The sequence below is a fragment of the Glycine soja genome, unplaced genomic scaffold (genome assembly GCF_004193775.1).
Source record: "Glycine soja cultivar W05 unplaced genomic scaffold, ASM419377v2 tig00032109_1_pilon, whole genome shotgun sequence".
Taxonomy (NCBI): domain Eukaryota; kingdom Viridiplantae; phylum Streptophyta; class Magnoliopsida; order Fabales; family Fabaceae; genus Glycine; species Glycine soja.
Genome location: NW_021143864.1, coordinates 34,295 through 60,865, shown reverse-complemented (window position 1 = coordinate 60,865; position 26,571 = coordinate 34,295). Strand labels below are relative to the sequence as shown.

At 31.9% G+C, this 26,571-nt stretch overlaps 1 protein-coding gene and 1 long non-coding RNA gene across 2 annotated transcripts; both read left to right on the top strand.

Annotated features, from left to right (window-relative positions):
• Nucleotides 1-3,288: 3,288 nt before the first annotated feature.
• On the top strand, nucleotides 3,289-4,269 carry LOC114404394 (germin-like protein subfamily 1 member 7). Its single transcript, XM_028367369.1, has 2 exons — nucleotides 3,289-3,475; nucleotides 3,587-4,269. Exons 1-2 carry the CDS (start codon nucleotides 3,361-3,363, stop codon nucleotides 4,135-4,137), a joined length of 666 nt encoding a protein of 221 aa, XP_028223170.1. The 5' UTR covers nucleotides 3,289-3,360; the 3' UTR covers nucleotides 4,138-4,269.
• A 20,506-nt stretch (nucleotides 4,270-24,775) lies between these two features.
• On the top strand, nucleotides 24,776-25,963 carry LOC114404393. The gene is made up of 2 exons (XR_003664952.1): nucleotides 24,776-24,987; nucleotides 25,343-25,963. It is a non-coding gene; the product is annotated as an uncharacterized LOC114404393 (long non-coding RNA).
• Nucleotides 25,964-26,571: the final 608 nt, after the last annotated feature.

Genomic DNA, 26,571 nt, shown 5'->3' with positions numbered 1-26,571 from the left:
GTTTAGGTTTCAGCCAAAAAAATTGACAATATAAAACTCAAAGGAACCTAAACTAAACACAATTCATGGTTCAAGAACAAGAACAAGGAATTTGAATCATAGAAAATCAAATCTAGCTTCTATAGCAAGCTTAATCGGTGGAACTTCTAAAAAATTATGTTAACAACATTCAGCACAACACACGTGAGGAGATACATGGAGAGAAACGAAGAAACAACAACGGAGGAGAAAGTAAAGCTGAAAACTAATGGAGCTTTAAGGAGCACCTACTTGAAGCTCTTGTGCTCTGATACCACTTGTTGGAAGCTTACTTATGAAGAGAAATGGACCCAACCTTGACCTATGGGCTCAGAAATCTACCTTTAGGTTCATGAGAACCCTATGGTCTTCTTCAGCAGCTCTAGTCCAACCCTCTTGGAACCTCTTGCTCATGGCTCTGGTGACTGGTCCCTTCCCAGGGAGGATTGCATCAAATATGTTTAGCCAAGGATCAATTCCATCATGAGAAGACTCAACACATTGACATCAGATACCACTTTATCCATGTTGAGAAGAGGCTCGAAATCCAGAAAGTTGATACCACTTCATTCATGGATTATATAGTCACGTAGAAAGGAGTGTTCAGTCTAGTTGTTCATTAACATAGCTTGTGTTGTAATTGTAATTGTTTTCTTTTTCTTATTTTCTTTTCTAACAGTTTTCTAGTTGGACAGTTAGTTGTTTTCTCCTTTATAATGAGATTTATGTTTTACATTCAAAGAGCTTGAGAGTGTATTTAACTCTTTTCATTCCAAATTTTGTTATTTACAATAAATTTAACAATTTATGCGATATCTTTTCTCATTCTATGATCTAAACTTCCCTATCTAAATAGTATTTCTCAAATATTTCCCAACAAGAAATATGGAAAGCACAAACCACAAACCAAAAACAGGGTAGTAAAAACCCAAATAGAAGAGGAAATGAAACATAGATGTTCGAACGGTTTGATCAAGAAACCCATTAATATGCCTAATAATAGAAACAGTAATGCAGTCAGATTTAGTGCTCATATAGATATATTAGTAGTTCTTCCAAGATAATCACAACATGCAACAACAAACATATTATTTAGATTCAGTGCTTACCAAAATGGATTCAGTGTCTCCACATCTCTTTTTCTCCTCCACTTTATCCGATGTGAAACTGCACCATGGTCGACGCACCATGATATTACGAGAAATAGAGAAATAAAGAAAGAGAACAACGAAGATGAGGTTATAAAAATTAGGCTGTTGAAGATAGAGACACAAACAATGTAATCTCTTCATCATCGTTCTCTAACCCTTTTACTACTAGTTCCACGACTTTAGTGGCCAAATCAGTGTGTGAGAGAGAAGAATTGCGGTTTGATGCGCTGCTGGTGGTTTGGGGCGAGGTTATGGTGGGTGGAGGCACATAAGATAAGAATGAGAAGGGACACAGGTTCCCATTCATCCAAACCCAGAATACAAAATGGGAATGGGTGCGAGAGGGTTACTAGAGTGGAGCATGAGAGTGAAAGTGAGATTCGTGAACTTCTACGGAAACATTAGACGAAAGTTGGAGGCGAGAGTGGAAGGGGGTTTTGTGATGTTGAAGGAAACAAAACATTTTCACATTTTAGAGTGACTTTGGTTTAGTGATTTATAGGGAAAGACGAAATGAGACGGTGTGTATTTGTTTATGGATAGTAAAAGGGGTACATATGATGGCTGATTAATTAGTCTCCCTTAAGGGTGACCGCAAAATCAGTAACTGATTAAAATTTGCAATACCCAACCTCTAAAATGATATTTTTACCCCCAAATCTTTAAAGTCAATTTTTCATTATAAGAAAAGGTGTTTTTGGAAAAAAAATGTTGGACCAAGTCCCCTTGAGTACTTGTCATGCATTTCTCTCAAAGTTATATGACATAGACATATTACACCCTGAAATCGGGTATAAAATTCAAAAGTTATGCTTGATCAAATAAAGCAATGGAAACAAGATTCCATTTTAGACAAGAAAACAAGTATCGAATAATGCCAAGTTGACAAAGAGTACCAGGATTGAGAAAAATCCCTCCTTCAGTTATCTTTGTATCCCTTGATTTGTATCCAGGACTCATTCATAAATTGAGATGAATGAATGGCTACTTTCTTCTCTAAAGTGTATAGCGGTGATAAATAAATATCCGAAATAACAAAAATTATGAATTAATTTCTGAATGTGAAAAAAGTGTAATAATTATGTATCGTCATTAAGTTTTGTGGATCATTCTGTCCTTATGATATAATATGCGTACCAATTTAACATTAAATTATAAAATTTAAGGAATAATTTGACAATAAGTTATAAAATTTAGTGGCAAATTTAAAAATAAGTTGTATGGTAGGACGTAATCATCACCTTTTTTATACATTTAAGACTAAACCAGAATTTTTTTTTTTTCAAAAATTACATTATCGATGTAAGAACGAAGGTGGTCCTATAAAAAAAAAAACAAGGTGACTATTTATTCAATGACTTAGTTATTTCCTACTACAACTATTTCCTTTAAGGTTGGGTTTACCTATCCAAAATAAATAAAAACTAAAATACTATTCTGTTTCAGTTTGAAAGTTTTCTATCTCCACGGGAAATTATTTATTAAAACTAAGCCCCGAAGCAATTCCAGCAGGTCGTGCAAAGTCAAAAGTTATATATCTAACATTTAATATATTCCGCTGTACGTTCATATCTTCGAACATTTCTATGTCATTGGATTACTTTAGTTGTATATGAAAACAAGTCACACGACACCAACAATTAATATAATTTCGGGTTGCAATAATCTGAGTCTTTGATTAATTGTGGACAGGACCAATCAGAAATAGTCTCTAATCCCTTCATAAAATATCAATTTTCCACCTACTACCTCTGGTGACCATGTTTAAACTTGTAACAGTTCCTCAAGCTAAAAAAAGATTAGTTAATAAATGAAGTAATATTTTAAATATTTAATAAAACAGTTATCACTAAGTCTATTAAACTGAGACACAGTCTAAACTGATCTGTGATTGAATTAAAAGGCTTCCCATTATAAAATAATAAAATAGACGAGGTAATACCGAAACACTTGCTTTTTCCTGTAGAGCGTCTACTACTACGTCTACACATTGACTAGGCACGCATGTAGTTGTTAAGGAATGATTCCTCATCAAATAAATAATTAATTACGGTCAAGATAAATTGCAAACCAATTCAATGCTTCATACTCATAAATAGCAATCAGCAAGCTCTACATAAATCACAATTCAATCATCACAAGCAATTACATATAGCACAATTGTTTAAGAGTGTATTACTAAGGAAAAACAATGAAAGTTGTGTACTTCCTTGTTGCCATCTTGGCTTTGACATCCTCTCTTGTCTCTGCCTATGATCCTAGTCCTCTGCAAGATTTCTGTGTGGCAGCCAAAGAAAAAGATGGTGGTATGTAAAAACATTAATCCTTATACCATTGCATCATATATATAGACGTTGTCTAGAATTATTGTGATTGATGATTTTTATTAATTAAGACCTTTTGCCTTGTATTTGTAGTGTTTGTGAACGGGAAATTTTGCAAGGACCCTAAGCTTGTCAAAGCTGAAGATTTCTTCAGACATGTAGAACCGGGGAAGACTGACAACCCAGTAGGTTCAAACGTGACTCAGGTGTTTGTTGATCAACTACCGGGACTAAACACGCTTGGCATAGCTTTGGCTCGCATAGATTTTGCACCAAAGGGTTTGAACGCTCCCCACACTCACCCTCGCGGCACTGAGATCCTTATAGTCCTTGAGGGTACTCTTTATGTTGGATTTGTGACTTCCAATCAAGATGGAAATCGCCTCTTCACCAAAGTGCTGAACAAGGGTGATGTGTTTGTGTTCCCAATTGGTCTGATTCATTTCCAATTGAATGTGGGATATGGCAATGCTGTTGCCATTGCTGGCCTTAGCAGTCAAAATCCAGGAGCTATCACTATTGCAAATGCTTTGTTTAAAGCTAATCCGCCTATTTCTTCTGAGGTTCTCACCAAAGCTTTCCAGGTGGACAAGACTATAATCGATTATCTTCAAAAGCAATCTTGGTACGACAACAATAACTAATTTGGGAGTATGGAGGATCATTTCGCACTGTCTAGTTATTGGATAATTGATCACTTTAATTATTATTTCAGTCACGCCATACATTAGACCTAATAAATAAAACCTTTGTGGATTATAATTTTTTACATATAATATTTGTTCTGTTTGGAGTTCGATTTGGTTAATACTTGCCCTACGCGTCTGCTACCACGGGCATATTCAGTTTGGCTGGTTTTAGGTAACAGGTAGAAGATATTTTCAGGTAACAAACATATTAATTAATACCCTAAGTCACCCATAAATTGTCCCTACATTGAAGTCTGCCTAGTCCACCATACTACATACCCTTAAAGGCCAAAGCATTTACAACGGTGTTTACAATTTAAACCTAAAGTTCAGCAAGAGAAAGGATAAGTTTGAAAATTAACTGACTATTAATTGTCTCATGAAGTGAGACAAAATCTTAACAGTTAGTATTTAATTTAACGAATAGATTGTTAGATATTAATTAGAAAAATAATAATAACAAGTAAATTGTGGAAGATGAAAGAGGCATGGCTCTCGAACGTGATCTCATAGATTACCTCAACCAATCCACCTTGGATGGCCTTGACTTAACCATCTGCTACTCCGAGGGCCCTTTATTGTTTGATCCAATATTGACCGGGGATGAGCCCTAACTTCCATAGGTCTTTGGTGAACGCAAGCAACAAAGGAAAGCTAGAGAGAGATAACCCTTTTCTAATATATATATATATATATAACCATTCTAATCCAAAGGCTTATATGCTCCACACCTTGGGTTGCCCAAGAGAGCCCGAGGGCATGATTCTATCTTAGTTGTAGTGGATAGGTTTTCTAATATGACACATTTTCTTCCCAACCGTAGCTGAACTTGGTAACCAAACTCTTTCTCGACAGACTGGTGGAAGGGGTGACTATCAATTTCAATATCAATCTGTCACTGAATAAAATATGAATACATTAGATTTCGCTTACCATCACCATCAAAACCAAACACAAAAACAAGCATTTATAGAAGACTAACCTTTCATCATCGAGAATGAGAACGAGAGTGAGAGCGAGAAAGAGAGCACAAGAGTGAGAGCAAGAACAAGAGCGCGAGAGTGAGAATGAAAGTCAGAGATGATAGTGAGAGCGAGAATGGTGTGGAGATAAGTGAGAGCGAGAACGAGAGCGAGAGAGATGAGTGAGAGTGTGAATGAGAGCGTGAAAGATGAGTGATAGTGAGAATGAGAGCGCGAAAGTGAGAGATGGTTCAGAATGAGCACGAGAAGAGGAAGAAACAGATTTAATTTAACTAACACGATGCCGATTTTCCAAAAAAACCAACGTTAACATAATTTTGTTAATGTTGGTTTTTGGATAAACCGATGTTAACATGAGTTCGTTAACATTGGTTTTTATAAATCGATGTTAACGAACTCATGTTAAAAAACCTATGTTAATGAACTCATTTTAATATCGATTTTTTCAAAAACCAACTTTAATGAACTCGCGTTATTTACGAATATGCCACCGTGTTTTTCTTAGCATCAGTTTTTTAAAAAGCCGATGTTAACATAGCGATGTTATATCCATTCTTTCCATTAGTGATGACTACAAAACCATTCCTGTCTGTTGGAATGAATTGGATTATCGAGTTGAGGGATGCCCCATCTTCCCTTCACCGATAGGAACCTTGCTTGAGTCATCATAGTCTTTCTGACTTGGCATTGTCATTGTTCCTAATTCTTAATAGAAAAACCATGTTTTCCCCATTTTTTAGTTTTTGATCCATAGTTTTGTGATTCTTTTTCATGGATCAAGCTATGATCCATTGTAACTAACTTGAAGTTGTTGGAATTAAATGAAGTCGATTCGGAGTATGCGATTCTCCAATTTCTAATTCATTTCTCAGTTTATGCAATTATTTTCTACTTCTTTACTTGAATTCATGCAAAGGCGAGATCAACCTTGCTTAATGAGTTGAGTTGTATTGGAAAACAAGTTCAATTCTATATCTGAATCAAGAATGTGTAGGAATCTAGTTTTTGGAATGAAATTAAGTTGTTACATTGCATTGTTTCTTTGTTCATACTCTAATTGCTAGGTTAGGTTTACTAAGGGATCAGGAATCTAATTTAGGAATTAAGAATCATTTACCTACGAAATTAGGATTTGATTACTTGTGTTGAAATTCAGAATATGATTGGAAATCGAATAGCATACAATGAATTTTATGGAATTCGAATCTAACACCACCTTTTTCAATTGATTTTTGCATTCTTCACTACATAACTTTATTCTAAAAACCAGAAAACATTTTCTTAATCGCTACAATGAGAGCACTTTTTGCTTGAATGAAACCATCTTTTGGAATTGATAAAAAAAACACTCTACTATTTCGCCACAATTGTTTCACAACTTATTTCACCAAAATTGCTCCCTTGCTTCTTATTTTTCTTGCTCACTAAAAAAAAACATGATTTAGCGAACAAATAGTTCGGTCGCTTAAACTGTTAGCGACCAAAATGACAACCGAATACTGTGCATCACAAAAACCCTAGTCACCAAGACATTCGTGACCAAATAATCATTCGGTTGCTATTTAGAAACTGAAATCTTTAGCAGCTAGTCCATAAAATTCAGTCGCTGCATATTTGGTTGTTGTTTTACTTAGCACTAAATCAACGATCGAAGAATTCTGTAGCTAAAAAATAATTAAAATTAAAATTAAAAATTAAAATATAACTCGGTCGCCAAGTCGGTCACTATCAAATAACTTTTTTTAAATAAAACTATGTGGTTGCTAATTAAGTCGCTAAAAAATAATTAATTTCAAAATAAAAGTAATGAAATACAATTCGGTCGCTAATTCGATAGCTATAAAATAATAAATTTTTAAAGGTTAAATTTCTCATTTGATTCCTATAGTTTCACGATTTGTACCTTTTAGTCCTTTTAGTTTAAATGTGGATTTTTTAGTCCATATAGTTTATATCTTAATTCTCTTTTGGTCCTTATGGTTTTAAAGTGGTCTTTTTAGTCCTTATAGTTTGTATTTTAATTCTCTTTTAGTCCCTATAGTTTGAAAGTGATTTTTTTAGTCCCTATAATTTGTATTTTAATTATCGTTTAGTCCTTATTACAAAAAAATGTTATAAATATATTTAACTACAAATTAGTTATAAATTATCAACTATTTTTTATTACAAATTATCTTGGGAAAAATTAGTTATGAATTATTTGCTAATATTTTTGTAGTTAATTGTAATTGATAATATTACTGATATTTTGATGGTAAGGACTAAAAAGAAATTAAACTATAAAGTATAAGAAATAAAAAGACCACTTTCAAACTATAGGGACTAAAAGGGAATTAAGACGCAAATTATAAATACTAAAAAAACCAGTTTCAAACTAGATGGACTAAAAGGGAATTAAAATGTAAACTATAGGGACTAAAAAAACCACTTTAAAATTATAAGGACTAAAATGTGCAAATGATGAAACTATAAGGACTAAATTAGTAATTAAACTATTATTAAAATACATTTATAAAGAAATGCATTCGGTCGCTAATAAATAATTAATTTTAAAATATAAAATAAATCAAAAATGCAATTCGGTCACTGTTAAAATATTTATTTTTTAAATAAAAAAATAAATTAAGTCGGTCTCAAATTAAGTTGATAAATAAAAATATGGTTATTTTTCATTTATTATATTTTGGCTTGCTTAATAATTATCGACTATAAATATAATTGATAATTAAACTATTATTAAACTATATAATCAAACTTATAAATAAAAGTAGATATTCATGATGTGTAAATATAGCTATAAGAACAGTTCGAATTTAAAGATTGATAAAGTGCAAATTCAAAGTTTTCAAAGTTTAATAAAATACAATGTCAAAGTTTATAAAGTTCAAATTCAAACTAACATGGCATAATCAAACCAAAATAAACAATAATCAAGAGTCAATGATCCTTTGACATGTAATGAGAACGATCAACCTGAGCATCGTCAACATAGTGGTCAGTTTCATCCACTGTGGTAGTCAATGGACTAGGAGCTGACATGATAGACTGAATATGTAAGTTTTGTAATATACATTACATTTGCTTAGTTTGTTGATGAATTTGCTCATTTTGCTCATTTTGCTCTTGCATCTATTGTCGCATCTCCTAACTTTGTTGGTCATGATTCTCCATCAGTTGTAACATTTTTACCTCAAGTATCCTCTCCTTATTTGTCTTTTCCAAAAGCTTAGCATTTAATTTAGTAATTGTCTCACGCATTTTCTCTATTTGATCTTCCATGAGAGTAATAGAAATAGATGGAGTTGATTTTGAGCAACTAAACCTTTTGCTCAAAGTACCTAGATAGTACACATTCCCCTTGTAATTTGGACCTCCAATAACATTCAAATATATTTCATTATCATTAACAGAAGTAGCAGTGTTAGGGGAACCCTATGTGAACCAAGGTTTTAAAAATCTGCTTTTAGAATTAGCTCAAATTTGATTTAATGGGTGGGCCAGTTCCATAACTTGTAGGTGTGCAAGTCTTAAATTTAGGATTAGAAGATAGAACACTGGTAGCCAATAATTTGATAGTGGTAATAATGCATAGTTGAAATTTATTGCAATGGAAGGAGATTTGAAGGATCATTTGGTTCTGGAGATTCAAAAAGGATGAAGAGAAGACAAGACAAGAGAATAGAAACTGTGTGGAGTCTAAGGTATGCATTTGGAGGAAATTTCAAAGTAGTTGGTAGGTATGTATTGTGGAAATTTATCCATGAAAATATGCTACTATTTTGTAATGGGGTTAATGATTGAAGTTTGAAAACATAGATGATGATAAAACAAAAGTTTAGTACCACACCTCTGAAACTGGTTTACCTCACAAACAACACAGCAATTGCTCTTACAATCCTATTTCACATTTTAGCACTCTAGTTATACCAATTTACATCTACGTAACTCATATAAGTTGCATCATGCCCATAAAACACCGAAACATGAACATATATTAAGGTAAAAAGGCATATCACATACATAATCTTAGAGTGATAATCTATTATTAGGCAAACACAAAAATCACATACGTGTTTGAGTTTCTAAATGAACAAAGCATGAAATATAAATAACATAACCATAACTAGAAATATAATTATCACATTTAGAATACAAAATTTGAAGCAACTAGAATAAAAAAACCACAACTAACCTAAACAATGGCACGTACGTGTGAGTAAGGGAGTGATCACCTAACAAAATCACACCTGTGAACCTGAGAGTAAGAGAGAAAGAAAAAAGTTTAAATAAAAGCTTAATTGGACAACTAAATTTTTGTCTATGTTACATGCCACTAAATTCAGGTGTGTATATTTAAGAAAAAATTATAAAAAGTTGTTCAAAAAATCCAGTAAATGAATTGGAAACCAGAAGTAAAAAAAGAAGTGAAAACAAGATTGAGATGAAGTATGTTAATATTAATATCTTAAATCACACAGATTCACGGAAGTTTAAAATAAAAAATAGTAAAAGAGAAAAGAAAAATAAGAAGCCAAAGTATATCAACGTTGTTACTTCAAACAAATATGATTTATTATTTTTTAAGAAAAAGATAGTAAAAAAGGAAAAAAAATAAGAAGCCTCCAGAACTTAATTAAAAAATTGTAAACTTTTAAAGTTAGAATACAGAATGTTTAATTAACAAATTATAAGTCATTATAAGTCTTTTTATTTGCACCTGGATTAAATATATTTAAAGAACCAAAGCTTAAAAGAACAAAAAGTCTTGTAAAAAAAGAACAAATTAAGAAAAATTCAAAACAATTCTGAGAGATAATCAAATAAATATTATTCAGCAAGCTAATAAATAACCAGAAAATAATATAGCATCACAAAATTAATATAAATACTCAGGAGCCCAAAATACAGAGATATTTCTCTGCCTTTGGCAGGTGTCTGCATTAAAAAAAAAAAAAAAATCATCCAATAGTTCCTATTGTGTCTAACATGAAAAAAATAATGGATGGTGCCTAACCTCTATAAATAAGTATAAAATCAAGAGTCCTATAAGACGTGGAAATTAATTGATTAATACACCTTACAAAAGAAACTTGTTAATAGATAGATTCAAGATAATCACATGTTTCATCTCCACTTTGCCATTTTGTTTTACCAAATTTTTTTGGGATGTAGTAGACAGGAAATGAACTATTTAGTAATCTATTGCACTATTTATCCAGACATTTTTATGGGTTCGGTTGAGCTGAAAACTTGATATTAGAAATTTATTGAATAAAAAACTAGAAACATACCCATAAAATATTGTTAAATTAATAGCCACAGAGGCCAGTATACGCAAGAAAATAGAAAGACCTACAATTCAGGATTGATATCCTCCTAAACATATCAATGAAAACATTTACTGTCCTTGTAATGAACTTTTAAATCTTATATTATCTCCCAATTATTTACATACTACTCTACTGGATTTAAATTTAATTTACTATTAAAAAAATTGCATTCTTGTCTTTCACAAAATGATAAATTTAAATACTCTTAAAATAATTATTTTAATGGTCAGTTATGATTAATTGAAAGTATACATTTTTTACGCTAACAATACATTATTTTAAAATCACTTTTAGTATTTATATGTTTAAATATAAAAAAATTCTAATTCTCTTTACGTAATGCCAATTTATTTAAATAAAAATTATATGTTTAAATGTAAATTATCTTTTATTTATGAAAAATATTTCATATTGTGATATAAATTATTTTAATTATTAATAAATTATTTAAAAATATATTTAAATGTAATTTAGAAACAAAATGATGATAACATATTAAAGAAGATAAGAAGTTGAGAAAATCTCTAAAAATATGTAAAAGAAAAATAGTTAAAAACACTCCCGCACCAGATAAAATATTTTTTAAAAATTATCTTTTAGAATTTTATTTTGTATTTTTCTTTTTTAAAAAAATGAATGAACCCATGGGTTATCCCATTCGATCCACAGAGGGATGGGTTGGACCATGAAAACAGCATCTCGTCTCAAATTTGGACCAGTAGAGCTCGCCCCTAAAATTCCTTGGCTCGTAGTGGGCTGGCACACCTCTATTTGTGGGTAATATTTGTAGGTAAAATTTATATTTTCTACGGATGCATATTCCGTGGATAATATGTGTGGATAAAATTTAATTATTTTTATTAATTTTTCCTAACTTAATTATAACTCAATTATCTTTATTACTTTTTCTTAAATTAATTTATAACTTTATCATTATAATATTTAATAAATATTTTTATACAAGATAATTAAAAAAAATGTGCTTAACATGTAATATATGAAATTCAAAAAAGAAAAACTTGAGCTTAACTCTTTTACATAATCAACTCAGAGTGGTATCTAAAAAAAAGAGTGGTATGTTAAAAAAAAGTGAGAGTATAATACACATTTATATATGTCAATGCGCGACTTTTTTCTCATAATATAATTAATTTTACTATCTTTTAAAAATATATTTAATCTTAAATTAATTTTTAGAAAATGAAAAATATTAATTTATCAACTTGTGCATCATACGAGAACACACACTAGTAATTTTTAATTAATTATTAAGCTTTGGTTAGTGTATATGTTACACTAAGTTCATATTGGACCTTATTGAGTTTCAATGAATCATTAGTGTATATATTAAACTAAAGTTATATATTGGATCTTGATTAGGTTTCAATCAATCATTAGTGTATATATTACATTAAAGTGATATTGGGTCTTCATTCGGTCTTATTGAGTTTTAATCAATCAATAGTGTATATGTTACACTAAAGTCATATTGAAAAGTAGTGAATGCATAAGTTACACAATGAATCTTAATAAATCATTATTGGGCCTTTGTTAGTAAAAATGTTAAATCAAGGCTTAATTGAAAAAAGGTTCCCTTATTTTGCCTATTTCATCAAATCAGTCTCGCTATTTTTTAATTCACTATCTGAGTCTCCTTATATTTCAAAATTCACTGATATAAGATTAAATTATATTTTTGCATAAATTAGAAAATATATACTTATATAAGCTTTATTTATATTTTATATATTATATTTTTATAATCTTATGTATTTTTATCACATTATTCAAAACATATATGATACAACAAAGATATAATATAATTTTTATCTTTAATTTATTTTTTTTATATAAATTATAATTTCATAAAATGACAATATTTTATTATCTTTTAAAATATTTATATATATGATTTAATACTATTTTTTTACCTATATTAAAGAATTAAATTATATTGTAAAGATATGTAATTAAATAAAATTACCGTATGTTCTATTTTTAAAAATATTTATGAATATGTTTTATTGAAAGTAATTTTTATCTATATCACAATATAATTAAAAAATCATATATTTATTATGATTTACAAAATATTATAAACATTGGTTTATTAATTTAAAAATATTACTAATATATCAATTTCAATAATTTTCAAATATAAAATTTATTTAAGCATATTATATATTTATTATGATTTATAATAAACTAAAAATTTATTTTCTTATTCTTTTTAATAAAAACATTTGATCGCTAGTTCGATCGAAAACCTAAAAAATTGTTATCTTATAGCGACCGAAAATGTGTTGGTCGCTATCTTCAAGTCGCCTTCGGTTGCTAATTTGGTTGCTATAATAATTTTAAATTTATAGATATATCGTGACCGAAATAGTCACCAAAGATTTCAGCGACACTTCATTTTAGTAACTAATTCAGTTGTTGATGCAAGTTAGTCACAAGAATTAAATTCGGTCACAACTTCAATCACTAAATGTCATTTTTCTAGTAGTGGCTTTAGATAACAATTATTGTTCAATTTCCTAGATATTATACAAGTCATTGTGGATACGATACTCTTATACTTGTCGTTTCTTACTACACATAGATTAGATACACTTGCCTAGATCATGAGTCAACTGTCGTCGACATGGAACTCCTCATTGTAGGACCAATATCCCTCAATCATCCAAACCGAGATGTGGATCCTTGACTATTTTACAAACCAGGTGGATTCGTAAAAGTATATAACAAGCTAGTGTAGTTTGAAAACTATTTAACAATGATCGGTGATTTTGACTTTTGACATCAATTGTAAGTATAACCGATGTAGAAAATGAATTTTTACATTGGTTGTAATTATAACCAATGTAAAAAAGTAACTTTTTACATCACTTGTGGTTTAAACTAATGTAAAACGTCTCTTTTCTTACATTGGTTATAATTACAAGTAATGTCAAAATCACTCATCATTGATAAATAGTTTTCACACTATTAAAAAATACACTTTCAACATCGGTTATTTACGGCATTCTACATCGGTTATAAAACCGATGTTGAATGTATTATTGTTAACATCGGTCTTCCAAAACCAATGTTAACATAAAAACAATAACATCAGTTTTCTTAATTTCCGATGTTATACAAAAAGAACTATAGCAAAATAAGTGTATGCATGATGAACCATGACATCGTTTTTCTAGTAAAACCGATGATAATGTTATATATTCACATCGGTTTTGTATTAAAGCCGATGTTAATGTAATACATTAAAATTGGTTTTGTAGCAAAACCGATGTTAATATATTACATTAACATCGGTTTCACTAGAAAATCGATATCAACGTTCATGATGCATACACTTATTTTGCTGTAATTCTTTGTATATAACATCGGTTATTTATAAATAACCGATGTTAACCATTGTACTTTAACATCAATTACTTATAAATAACCGATGTTAATATACACACGTTAACATCTGTCATACCCTAATTTCGTCTGGGGATTATTACTTGATGACATGCAACCTTTGGTTAGCCGCTTTGAGATTACTTGGCGTCCTTTGTTGCACAAAAAATGAAGTCCCGAGACGTGTCAGAAATCAAAAGGAAGCAGGCTTACGCGATCCGTGAAATTCCGTAATGTGACGGAAATCGAAAAGAGGTGTTTTTGCGTAATCCGTGAGTTTCCGTAACTTATTCGAAAGCTAAAAAAGAGTAAATACATAATCCGTAAGGATTCGTAACCTTGCGGAAGGAAAATAAGTATCGTTACGAAATTCGTGAAGTTTCGTAACGTTACGGAAAAAGAATTACCAAAAAAATAGAAGAGGGGGTGCATTTAGTAAAAAGGGGGGTACAAATAGCAATCTGGCCCACTTGGGCCTTCCAGATCCTTCCTCCAGAAGGCTGTTGCTTCTGGAGGAAGCAACCTTGCTCGCCTGAGCGAGCTGGGTGGCAAGCTCCTCCCCTATTTTGCTATAAATAGGGGGAGGAGTGAAGAAGAAAAGGGTTCAGCCTTTTTGGCATTTTGTATTCTCTTAAATTTGCTTAGGAAAATTATTTCCGTAAAGAAAATCCAAGCCGAGGCGCTTCCGTAACGTTTCCGTGAGTAATTACGCGAAGATTCTCGACCGTTCTTCAACATTCATCGTTCGTTCTTCGTTTTCTTCAGTCTTCAATGGGTAAGTACCTCAAACCGAGCTTTTCAATTCATTCTATGTACCCGTGGTGGTCCACATTTTGTTTCATGTATTTTTATTCTCGTTTTCATTTGCTTTTTATACCCCCTTTTGACGTGCTTAAGCCATTTATTTAAGTCATTTCTCACCTAATCTAAAAATAAAATAAATTTCCACCGATCGTTTGAATTGTATTATCCGTTAATTTTGGTTAAAATGAATTCCGACCGTTCGGTCATGCCGTAACCACGTTGGAAATCAAAAAAGAGGTAAAATAATAATATAATAATAGAAAAAATGCCTTTTAGTAAAATAAAGCGATAAATCAATCGGACGTTTTCTCTTTGGGATTTCTCATTCTTAATTGAATTGACTAATAACTAAAGTGAAACTAAGGCTAAAATCAACTCGCCTAGTTAAGCTCGTCCACAAAAATAGGGTTTTGAAAGTTTATCATTTCAGTTTCTTACCAAGTAAAATGGATCCTTTTTAAGGTCCAACGCCTTAAAATGATCACCTTTCAAGTAAAAAGAATCACTTGATTCACCTTTAAAGAAAGAACTACGTAGGTATGATTTCCTCTCCAAAGGAGGGTACGTAGGAGCAAAAGCCCCGCTTTTGTCGACCTCAAAAAATAAAAAGAATTAAAAGTTAAGGTAACACAATTTCCACAAATCTGAAAATAGGCTGTTGTCCTTTGAGATAAACGTGAGAGGTGTTAATACCTTCCTCAAGCGTAAATACAACTCCCGAACTTAGAATTTTCATTTTGACCGGTTTCCTTCGGTTTTTCCGACGTTTTCTACAAATAAACGTTGGTGGCGACTCCGCGCATCTTTCCTCCTTTGGAAAGCACACCCGTGAGCCTCGCTTCGCTCGCCCGCAAAAGGGCATGTTGCGACAACATCGATTATGTATAAAAAACCGATGTTAAAGTACAAATGTTAACATCGGTTATGTATAACTAACCGATGTTAAAGTTTGTATATTAACATCAGTTATTTACATAACCGATGTTAAGGTGTATGTTGACATCGGTTTTTGTAAATAACTGATGTTGTTTATTTTATTAACATCAGTTTTTGTTAATAACCGATGTTGTTGTCTAGTTTTTTTTATATAAACTTTTTGTTCTTACAATAAACCAAAAATTACATAGGAATAATTGATTTATCATAAACAACGATCAACAAATGAATTCAATATTCAAATTACATAGGAAATGTCAAAAATGTTAAACCAAAGTAAACTAAGCTAAACTTAAGGTCCCTAAATCCTAGGTTTGATCTCTAAGTCAGAGATAATACTATGCCCACTTGATCCGCAACACCTTTAATCTCTCTGGCTCCAATGGTCTAGGATCGTTAAAATACTGAATGATGAAATAAATGATAATAAGTTAATAATGTAATACAAATTATAAAAAAATTGAATTTTGTTTGAAATAAACGTACCGCTTCCCAATTATTCCTAAAACTTCCTAAAATGATGGTGGACATCCAGTGCATGACATAGTAGCTGCACTCAGTATTTCCTTTTTGTCTATTACACTAAATACATAATAAAATTTGGATATTAATTAAACAATTAGTGTACAGACACATAAGAAATATATATAAGTGGAAGTTTTATGTAAATGACGTACCTTGGCGACAATCCACCTAGTAGGAGCCTTTGGTTTAAGCTGTGGAGCATCATCAAGACCTTTTAAAGCACTGTTCCATGCGAGTAACAATTAAAAAGTGTTGTTGTTGAGGTTTTTGAATGCAAATGCATTGAAAAGAATATTGACCTGTTAATTATCCCTTTAAGGTAGTTGTCTGGCCTGTTATGCAATGAACAAAACTAGACAACTAGGTGTTTGTTGGGCACAATGACCACCATCTGCCAATGTCCGCTGCAGTGGGGATGAATATGGGTTAGTATATTAGTAAACATTAATTTAATTCAGTTATTTTGTGTGACTTACCCATTCATGTAGGCTCCAAGATAGACATCGTGTTTTGATCTCTGCATCCAACTCTTTATGTAACTTTTTGACTCAAACTGAATTGCTAGATTTGAATGATGTGCTCGAGAATCATTGATCGAGTGTAGAATCAAATAAACATTAAAAATGACTATCTAGAATGATCTAGTCATCTAACGAGCAATAGTCAACAACGTTCATAACAGATAGTAATAAAACAGTAACGAATTTGGGGGGGGGGGTTTGTTTGTCTTTGTAAATTAAACAATAAGTAAAATTGAATTAGAAAATATCAGAATTAAAACACGTTGCTTCCCCTTGATTCACAAGCAAGTCTCTTATCCTAGGTTGCGAGAATTTATCCTTTATCAGTTCAACCACTTAATCCAACCCTAAATTAAATTACTAAGCAAAATTTAACATAAGGCATTCATTATGTGATTAAGCAACACAAACACCAATTAATCATGAACGTAAATTAAGTGCAGAGACAATTAATCAAGCACTAAGCATGCATGGATTAATAGCAACAAATACAGAGTGATTGGTGAAGAGGAAAAACTGATCAAAATTTAGTAGTAATAATAGAACCTCAAAGAGAGTTGTGCTTGATCCTCAAGAGAAAACAACGCTGGAGACTTAGCCTTCCATTAATCAATAGAAAACGAAGAAAACTAGAATTATTCTTCCAAAACAAAAAAGAGACTAAAACGAATTGAGAATAGCACTCTAAAACTAAAACGAAAAAGGAGAAAGAGAGAGAGCCTAATACTAGAACCTTGGTGTTGTTATATAGTTCTCAGCCCCAAAGCTTACAAATCTGCTTTAAATCCAAGCCCATAAATAAAATAAAATCTAGATAAAATAAGATAAGATAAGATCTAGATGAAATAATATCTAGATGAGATCAAATCTAGATAAGATAAGATTAGATCTAGATGAAATAATATCTAGATGAGATCAAATCTAGATAAGATAAGATAAGATCTAGATGATATCAAATCTAAATAATATCTAGATAAGACAAGATCTAAATGAAATAATATCTAGATGAGATCAAATCTAAATAATATCTAGATAAGATAGCATTTGGTAGAATAAAATAGTCTGTTCTCTTCAAGTCCAAGCCCAATTATGGATTCAAGCCCAAGCCTAATTCTGGATTCAAGCCCAATTGCATATAATTCTCCTGAAATTAAATTAAAAACACAAAATTAATCCAGTAGGCCCAAATGATAAAACTGCATAATTTATTTGACAATTAAGGTTAATCAGTAATTAAAATGGTGACAAAAAGGGTTAAGAAATATGAGAAAATGATGACACATCATCCATACATATCAGAATTCCCCGCTCGTATACTTGTTTCAATCAGATGCTTGTTTATGTTAAGTCAAAGTTAAATATTTATGAGTTGAAAGCAATAACTTAGGTAATTAAAAGTAATGTAAAATGACTTACATAATCCATGACTGTAACACTGATATGTTGAGACATTGACCACCGCGTGGGATTTCCGAGAGGTACGGTCTTCGTGCTCTATGTAGAACGAAAAGTCTGGATTAAAGACCCCAAACACGGTGGCATCCCATGTAACCTGATAAGGCCTCAAGAAAAGCTCTGGGATGGTCAATGTCATCAGATAAAGCGGATCATCGACCTCCGGATCAGGCTTCTGAGGTGGTTTTGCCAGAGACACCGCTGCCTGTTCATGAAACAAGTTAAATGGCCTAATTTGAGGCACACTGATCGAGGCCATACCCGAATCAAAAACATTAAAATATAGTAACTAGGAAGTGATCCTAGGTCATTTCCCAACGAGCAATGATAAACCAAATGTTCATAACAGATAGTAGGAAATAGTAACAAATTGGGGGGGAGGGTTGTTTGCTTTTGTAAATTAAATAGCGACTAAAATTGAATTAGAAAAATATCAGAATTAAAATTCGTTGCTTCCTCTTGATTCACAAGCAAGTCTCTTATCCTATGTTGCGATAATTTATCCTTTATCAGTTTAACCACTTAATCCAACCCTAAATTAAATTACTAAGCGAAATTTAACATAAGGCATTCATTATGTGATTAAGAAACACATACACCAATTACTCATAAACGATCATTAAGCATGAACGTAAATTAAGCGCAGAGACAATTAATCAAGCACTAAGCATGCATGAATTAATAGCAACAAATTTAGAGTAATTAGTGAAGAGGAAAAATTGAACAGAATTTAACAGTAATAATAGAACCTCAAAGAGAACTGCGCTTGATTCTCAAGAAAAAGCAACGCTGGGGACTTAGCCTTCCATTAATCAATAGATAACGAACTTATAAATTGAAGAACGGAATTTTATTGCTACTGGAATTGCAAAACGAAAACAAATGTCTCAAAGAAAAACCTAAAACTAAAAAAATGAAAATAAGGGAGAGAGAAGAGAGAGCCTAAACTAGAACCTTGGTGCTGTTATATTGTTTTCCAGCCCCAAGCTTACAAATCTGTTTTAAATCCAAGCCCATAAATAAAATCAAATCAAATCTAGATAAGATAAGATCTAGATGAAATAATATCTAGATGAGATCAAATCTAAATAATATCTAGATTAGATAAGATAAGATAAGATCTAATTTTGTAGAATAAAATAGTCTGTCCTCTTCAAATCCAAGCCCAATTCTGGATTCATGCCCAATGCTTCATTAATTCCTGAAATTAGATTAAAAACATCAAATTAGCTGAATGAGCCCAAATAATAAAACTGCCTAATTAATTTGACAATTAAAATTGACCAGTACTTAAAATGGTGCAAAAAGGGTTAAGAAATAGGAGAAAATAATGGCACATCAAAACCCCCCATACTTAGCCTTTTGCACTCCTGGGCAAAATGAAATAAAGAACAAAATCCAAGGATATCAAAGAGAGACAAACAAAACATTTACATATTTCTCAATGAACATCAAGGAATGGGTAACATCTAACATGAAGAGATCCAAAGAGTCAAGACATTCATGAAAATCATCCAAGCAACCCAGTCATATGCATGGAAAAATAGTAAATCTGCTCAATAATGAAAAGTAATAAAGCCTCATAAGATATACACTCTATCTCTCAAGTGTCTAGGCTACTGTTTACTCTCGAAGCACCCATGAAAACAAACACCACATAGACTTGGCAAGATTCTAAAACTGACAATCAACCCATAAACACAAGCACACGAGGATCAAAAGGTCTTTTAAGGTTGTAATGGGGCCAAGGACAAGGTAGGGAAAAATATGGAATAAGTAGCTAAATCCCAAAGGAAGAAAGGAGCAATGGGGAATAAGTGGAAATTAAGCACAAGTAGTAAACCCAAACCCTCTAATATCAACAAAATCAACCAAGGCTCCCAAATCAAGTCCTCATAACAAGACCTCATTTATTCAACTTCACTTCTTTTCTTCTTTTTTTTTTTTTTTTGATTGAACAGTACGAAATTGAAGAATTTGCAGAAACTAAATTTTTTTTAGATTGAACAGTACGAAATTGAAGATTAAAGCAAGAACTAGGCAATATATATATACATCAAGCATGGCCAAAAATCATATCTTCCAATGAAACATACCCCCCCCCCCCCCCCCCCCCCGCACACACACTTATTCCCAAAACAATTCCAAAGCTCCAAAATTCCTTAAGGGTAAGGTGATATCATGGTTTTTCACTTAAGGCTTGTAATGAGCTTCAAAACAAAGAAAGGGGAACATAGGCTCAAGGGACTATCAAAGGAATTAATTTAAGGTAAGTCCATTTGGCTAGAAGCTTATAAGAACAAAATTGCCTAAATCATTTCCTAATATGCATGTGAATTAGGAAGCATCAACAAGAATCAAGCCAAGGCTATTGTGCAAGCAATCAATGGGGCAAACCAAACCAAAATATTATGATGATGGATGTCTCAAATTCTCACAAAGGTAAACTTATCACTTTCAAAACTATCATGACATGTAGAGGAAAAACAAGGATTTCAAATCACAAAATGTCAAGAGACTTTTATTTTTAGAACAATTACCCATTACTTGAACATATCCAATAATTCAAAGAAAAACATGAAAATTTAACACAACAAAACTAACAAAATTAAACTAGAACCCAACAAAACTAACAAAATTAAAGTAGAACCCAACAAAACTAACAAAATTAAACTAATTTAACACAACTATCAAAACCAAAACCAAAGAACACTCCCCTCCCCCCCATACTTAAACAACACATTGTCCTCAATGTAGCACAATTAAAAGATTAAAAGCAATTAAACCATCAAATAGAATTGGACAAATGTAATAAAAGTAAAGAAGCAGATAGGAAAAGAAAAACTCCCTAAGTCATGGTGGAGGAAAAGTAGGGTGGAGTAAGGAAGTCTTTGGAGCAAGGACAACCCCCAATGTGTAATTGGATCCATCGCACATTAGCTCAAATGGGGTTGTCCAATCAGGTGCCTCCTTTTGCAACAAGTTGGATAGTGGAAGGGTTACCTTGCTAAAATCTCTTATAAAGCGCCTGTAGAATCCTGCATGACCAAGAAAAGATCGCACCTCTTGCACGCAAGAGGGGTAAGGCAATTGTGAAATAACAGAAATTTTTGCAGGATCTACTTCAATGCCCTTTTTGGAAATAATGTGGCCTAAAACTATACCTTGCTCAACCATAAAATGACATTTTTCAAAATTTAGAACAAGGTTAGTTCCAGTGCATCTATTCAAAACATTTTCCAGACTATCCAAACAAACATCAAAAGAGGATCTATATACAGTGAAATCATCCATAAACACCTCTATGCAATTTTCTAAAAAATCACTAAAAATACTAATCATGCACCGCTGGAAGGTACCAGGGGCATTGCACAGGCCGAAAGACATCCTCCTATAGGCAAAAGTGTCGAAGGGGCAGGTGAATGTGGTCTTTTCCTGATCCTCAGGAGCAATAGTGATTTGCATATAACCAGAAAAACCATCAAGGAAACAGTAGTGAGATATACCTGCCAGGTGTTCAAGCATCTGGTCAATGAATGGCAGGGGAAAATAGTCCTTTTTGGTAACCTGGTTCAGCCTCCTATAGTCGTTGCAGACTCTCAAACTGTTCTGCACCCGAGTAGGAATCAGCTCCTCCTCATTTTTTATCACGGTGAGGTCGGTCTTCTTCGGGACTACCTGGACAGGACTCACCCATTGGCCGTCGGAGATAGGATAAATGATTCCAGCTTGCAAAAGCTTGGTTACCTCCTTCTTCACTACATCAAGAATCACCGGATTGAGTCTTCTCTGTGGCTGTCCTACTGGTTTAGCTCTATCTTCTAAATTTATTCGATGCATACATGTGGATGGGCTAATACCAGGAATGTCCGCCAGGGTCCAGCCTATAGCCTTCTTATGCTTCTTGAGAACTGATAACAACTTCTCCTCTTGCTCATCAGCAAGGGAGGCATATATAATTATTGGAAAACTTTTGCTATCATCCAAGTAAGCATATTTTAAATTTGATGGCAGAGGCTTCAATTCTAGTATGGGCAGTTGGATAGTGGTAGAAAGAGATGGTTTCTCAGCCTATACCTCATAAAGAAAGTTAGAGGTATGTGTACTTCCTGAAACATGATTAGTTCTATCTGACTCTATAAAATTAATCTCAAGAGGTCGAACATCACCAGACATGTAATCTATATCAAATTCAGATTCACTCTCAGCATCAAATTCAGGCATATGATCAAGTACAATTTCAGATTCAATGCATGAAGAGTGACAGACATGCATATTAGAATGAAGATCAGTCATGTATTCATCAATAATATGGTCAATTATTTCAACACGAAATACAGAAAGAAGTTCAGATGGGTGTTTCATAGCATCAAGAATATTAAAATGAACAGTTATATCTCCAAACTCCATAGATAGTGTGCCTGCATATACATCTATCTTAATTCTAGCAATTTTCATAAAAGGTCTTCCTAGAATGATGGGAACTGACCCTTCAGAAAACCCCTCCTCCATTTGAATATTATGCAAAATGTACCAATATCAAGATTATCAATCCTAGGAATCATGTTGTCAACACGTCAAAATAAATGGATTTAGTATGTTTTTAATACATTAATTAATCAATTTAATTTGAAATTTGTGATATATGTACATTTATATGGTATTCAAACACAAAAAATATTTTTAATTCAAATTATAATAAAATATTTCTTATTTTTTTTTGTTATACATAACAGTGAATGCTAAATACACTCAAGAATTAATTCATATCAATTTTGGATATTATTTAATGTCTTCAATATATTTTTTATCCCTAATAAATTTTTTCTTTGCATTAATTTCCTAATAAAATAATAATTTTATTTTTGGTCCTTGATAATTTGTTTTACCACTTTTAAATTAGCAAATTTTTTGTTTGCTCCCTGCTAAATTACTGAATTTTTTAGTCTTAACTAAGAAAACTTAAAAAAAAATTACATGGAAATAAACTCAAAATTTGCTAATTTATCAGGGACTATAAAAAATTCTAAGGACAAAATTAAAATTTTTGTTTAATTAAGGACTCAACGAAAAAGAAAATTTTATTAAAGAGAAAACACAAAAATTAGATATTTATTAGGAATCAAAAATAAATTTATACCTTTTTATTTAATTGAAAAATACAATATACTTTTAGAAACTCATTAAATAGAATACTATATCTCAAATTAAGAATTGATAATTTAAACACATTAAATAAAAGGAGTGCATTACATGGGTGAGTTTAGTTGTTGGTTTTCTCTAGATCTAAACCCAATTTCAAATTGAAAGAATATACATCGAATAAAAAGTGGGTCATGTACCTATAATGACATTCCATTGGCTAGTTCGAAAAGACGAGGATTGCCAAAAAAATTATTCTGAGTTGTTGATAACATCAAATCAAATGATTTATATTTCTTTGTGCTAGTCCCGTTGGATCGCCATGTAGGTTTCTAAAGCTTTATAATGCACACCTTCCATCTACATCTTAGTATCACTCTAACACCTGCAATATTCCTACCACATGAAATCTACACTATAAAGTGGATCATCTCCTCTTGTTCTCACCAAATAGGTTATTAGACCCAGAGGTCCAAGACTGACTTTGTCCACACTTTATAATTATTTTTTATCTTGTTTGTATCTTTTTGTGTATGCTAGATCCATGAGCCAAGAAACAAAACCCCATTCATGGACCTCCATTGCAGATCTACTCAGATAGAATTCGTTGACCATGTCTCATATTTCTTTGCCCTCTCTTTTATGCTTTGTCGTATCGTTTGTTCTAACCATGGCCAATAAACATCTTCAACGACCATGATTTCTTTGATTAACTATATAAGGTAAAATTTCTACCTCTTTTGTTATTGTAAATTAACTCATTTATTAATAACAATTACATGATTAATTTGTATCGTCACTAAAATACATGGTTAATACGCACACTAATCGATTTGATGTAGATCTAGTCATCTCTTTGCTAAATAGTTGGGGGAAGAATCCATACGTATTAGATATTTTGAGAAACTTATCAAGATAGAATTAGATTTAGGTAGACAATATATTGTTGGTAAATGAGAATCAATTTTTTACCAAGGTACAAAATGTGTCACCAAATTTCCAAATCATCTAATACTTTACAAAGTAACCATCATTGTTATAGTACCCATGATTTCTTTCAAGCTGCTCACCATAATTATTGTTGGTACCAAGAAATGGTTTATCAAATTGGTACTAGACACGAATCCCTTAAGCATGTAGTAAAGGGTTTGAATCCTGATGAATGCATATATGGAGAAAATCTTGTTGAGAGGGAGATCCCACCTATGAGTGCCAACAGGTCCCTCGGAGGATATTAAAATCCCCTTGGCCGGAAGCAGATATACTTATTTGCAATCGTATGCAACAACAACAATTATTGTTGAGAAGTCTTACAGTCATTGTGAATAGCCAATTAGCTGCCAACAAAATGATGTTATTTTAAGAGTTTATTCTTCTGTGAAATCATTTTAAGATTTATGATATATGCTATTTTTTTGCCATTATTTTCATTTCATTTTTACCTTCTGCAGACAAGATTTTGCAAGAAATTGATGTTGTATCCTATAGAGTGCTTGGCTAACTTCTTTTTGGCACTATCAGAATATTCTATAAAAAGGTTGAATATGTGCTTGAAGATTGTAATGAGGTTCTCGTCAAAATCAACAAATTTGTCGTCAACAAAGAAGGCTTAGTATGTGTGGAAACATTGTGTATGCCTGTTACTATACCAGAAAGATTTGAGTTGGATGCTTTTGAGTTAGATAAACCTGAAGATGCTGGCAGGTATGCTTTTATTAGGTTAAACTTTAGAAGCTTAATGATTATGTAATTTTCTTCATACTGCTTCTCTGGAAGAAATTATGCTTAGAGACAAAGATATTAGAATTGTTTCACTATTTTACTTTTATAGTAAATGTAATCTTATTCTATTGTTTGAGTAATACACTTTTAAGTGAAACAAAATTTGTCTGTAAAACTGAGGGATTTGGGCTGTTTTCTAAGGAGAAGGTATGCATTCCATAATAATTATAAGTGGTACAAGAATAATGTTTCTTCCATTTTATCTATGCAAGTATTTTTTGTTTATTGTTTATCTTCAGCTCTTCACTAATACTAGTATATGCTGTTTAATTTCAAGGTATATAGTTAGAAAGAGCATAATTAAAGAGTGCAAAAGACATAGTTCGTTTCCCTTTCCAACAGAATGCCACCATACTTTACTTATTGCACACTGTACAGAGGCAGAGAGAATCTCCCATTGCTTACTGTGCACAATGTAAGTTTGATTTGATCACTTTTCTTTTTCTTTTTGTTTATAAACTCTTCTATCTTTACTAACATTGTTTTTCTCCATGTTCTTCCTCTGACCTTCAACTCCTATTCTCAAAATAAAATGAAAATGCGTAATTCCCTTAAGCTGTTGGCACTCCCCTAATCCCTTCATTAAGTTTTATTAAATTCTATGTTTTGCTTAATAGTGCATGATTTCTTTATTTTTTTCTCTTTAGTAGCTGGCTTTGGAAAGTTGTCAGTTTGATTATTGCTTACAAGATTGGCTTGTGATGATCTTCTTTAATGATGTACCGGAAAGTTGCAAGTTGCCTACTTCAGAGTTTTCTGTGTGCAAGAAAACAAAGAGAGGAGGACATTGTAAACTTTTCTTATGTGCACTGCTATTTAATGAAAAGTTTGGTGACTTCTGTAAAAAAAAAGTTTGGTGACTAATTTTCTTATGGCAGTGATGCAGAAACTTGAGTTATGTTTTCTTGTCTTACTACTCTGCTTTTTCTGTAGATGACATACTTTGTTAAAGGATGAAACATTGTTCCTCATAACTATCAATTCTACTTTTATCTGAGTGATGATAACAGGAAGATGTGGAATTGTAGTTGTCCAGTCGGTTTGTTTGTCAAGCAATAGTGATGTACTTCTATAACTTTTTTTAGGGTGATCGATGCCCTTTCAGTTAATGGATCAACTTTGTCTGATTGGAATATAAGTATATAAATCTCCAATGCAGCGTGGAACTTATGTTAGTCCTTTTGCTCTTTCTTAGCAATCATATTTTGTAGCAGCAGAATAATTCAAGCATGCTTAATTATGAACTTCTTATGTGATAGCCTACCAAAAAGTATATTCATCTTGATGCTATAATTTGTATCAATTAATTCCTTTTAAGTTATCCTTAACTGTATATTCTCATACCTGTACAGCCTCAGGATTTTTCCCGTTCCTGTGTGATTCACTTGAGGTATTACAGACATCAAGAAAATAAGAAAATAAGCAGGGAATGAAGGAAGACAAAAAGAAAGAGTGTATAATGGAAAAAGACAGGGATATCATGATAAAACAAAAAAAAAAAAGTAG

What these genes read in the sequence shown, in the direction of transcription:
- LOC114404394 (XM_028367369.1), top strand. Translation starts at nt 3,361, where the DNA reads ATGAAAGTTGTGTACTTCCTTGTTGCCATCTTGGCTTTGACATCCTCT. An exon ending in AGCCAAAGAAAAAGATGGTG is followed by an intron (nt 3,476 to 3,586) that starts GTATGTAAAAAC and finishes TTGTATTTGTAG; the next exon opens with TGTTTGTGAACGGGAAATTT.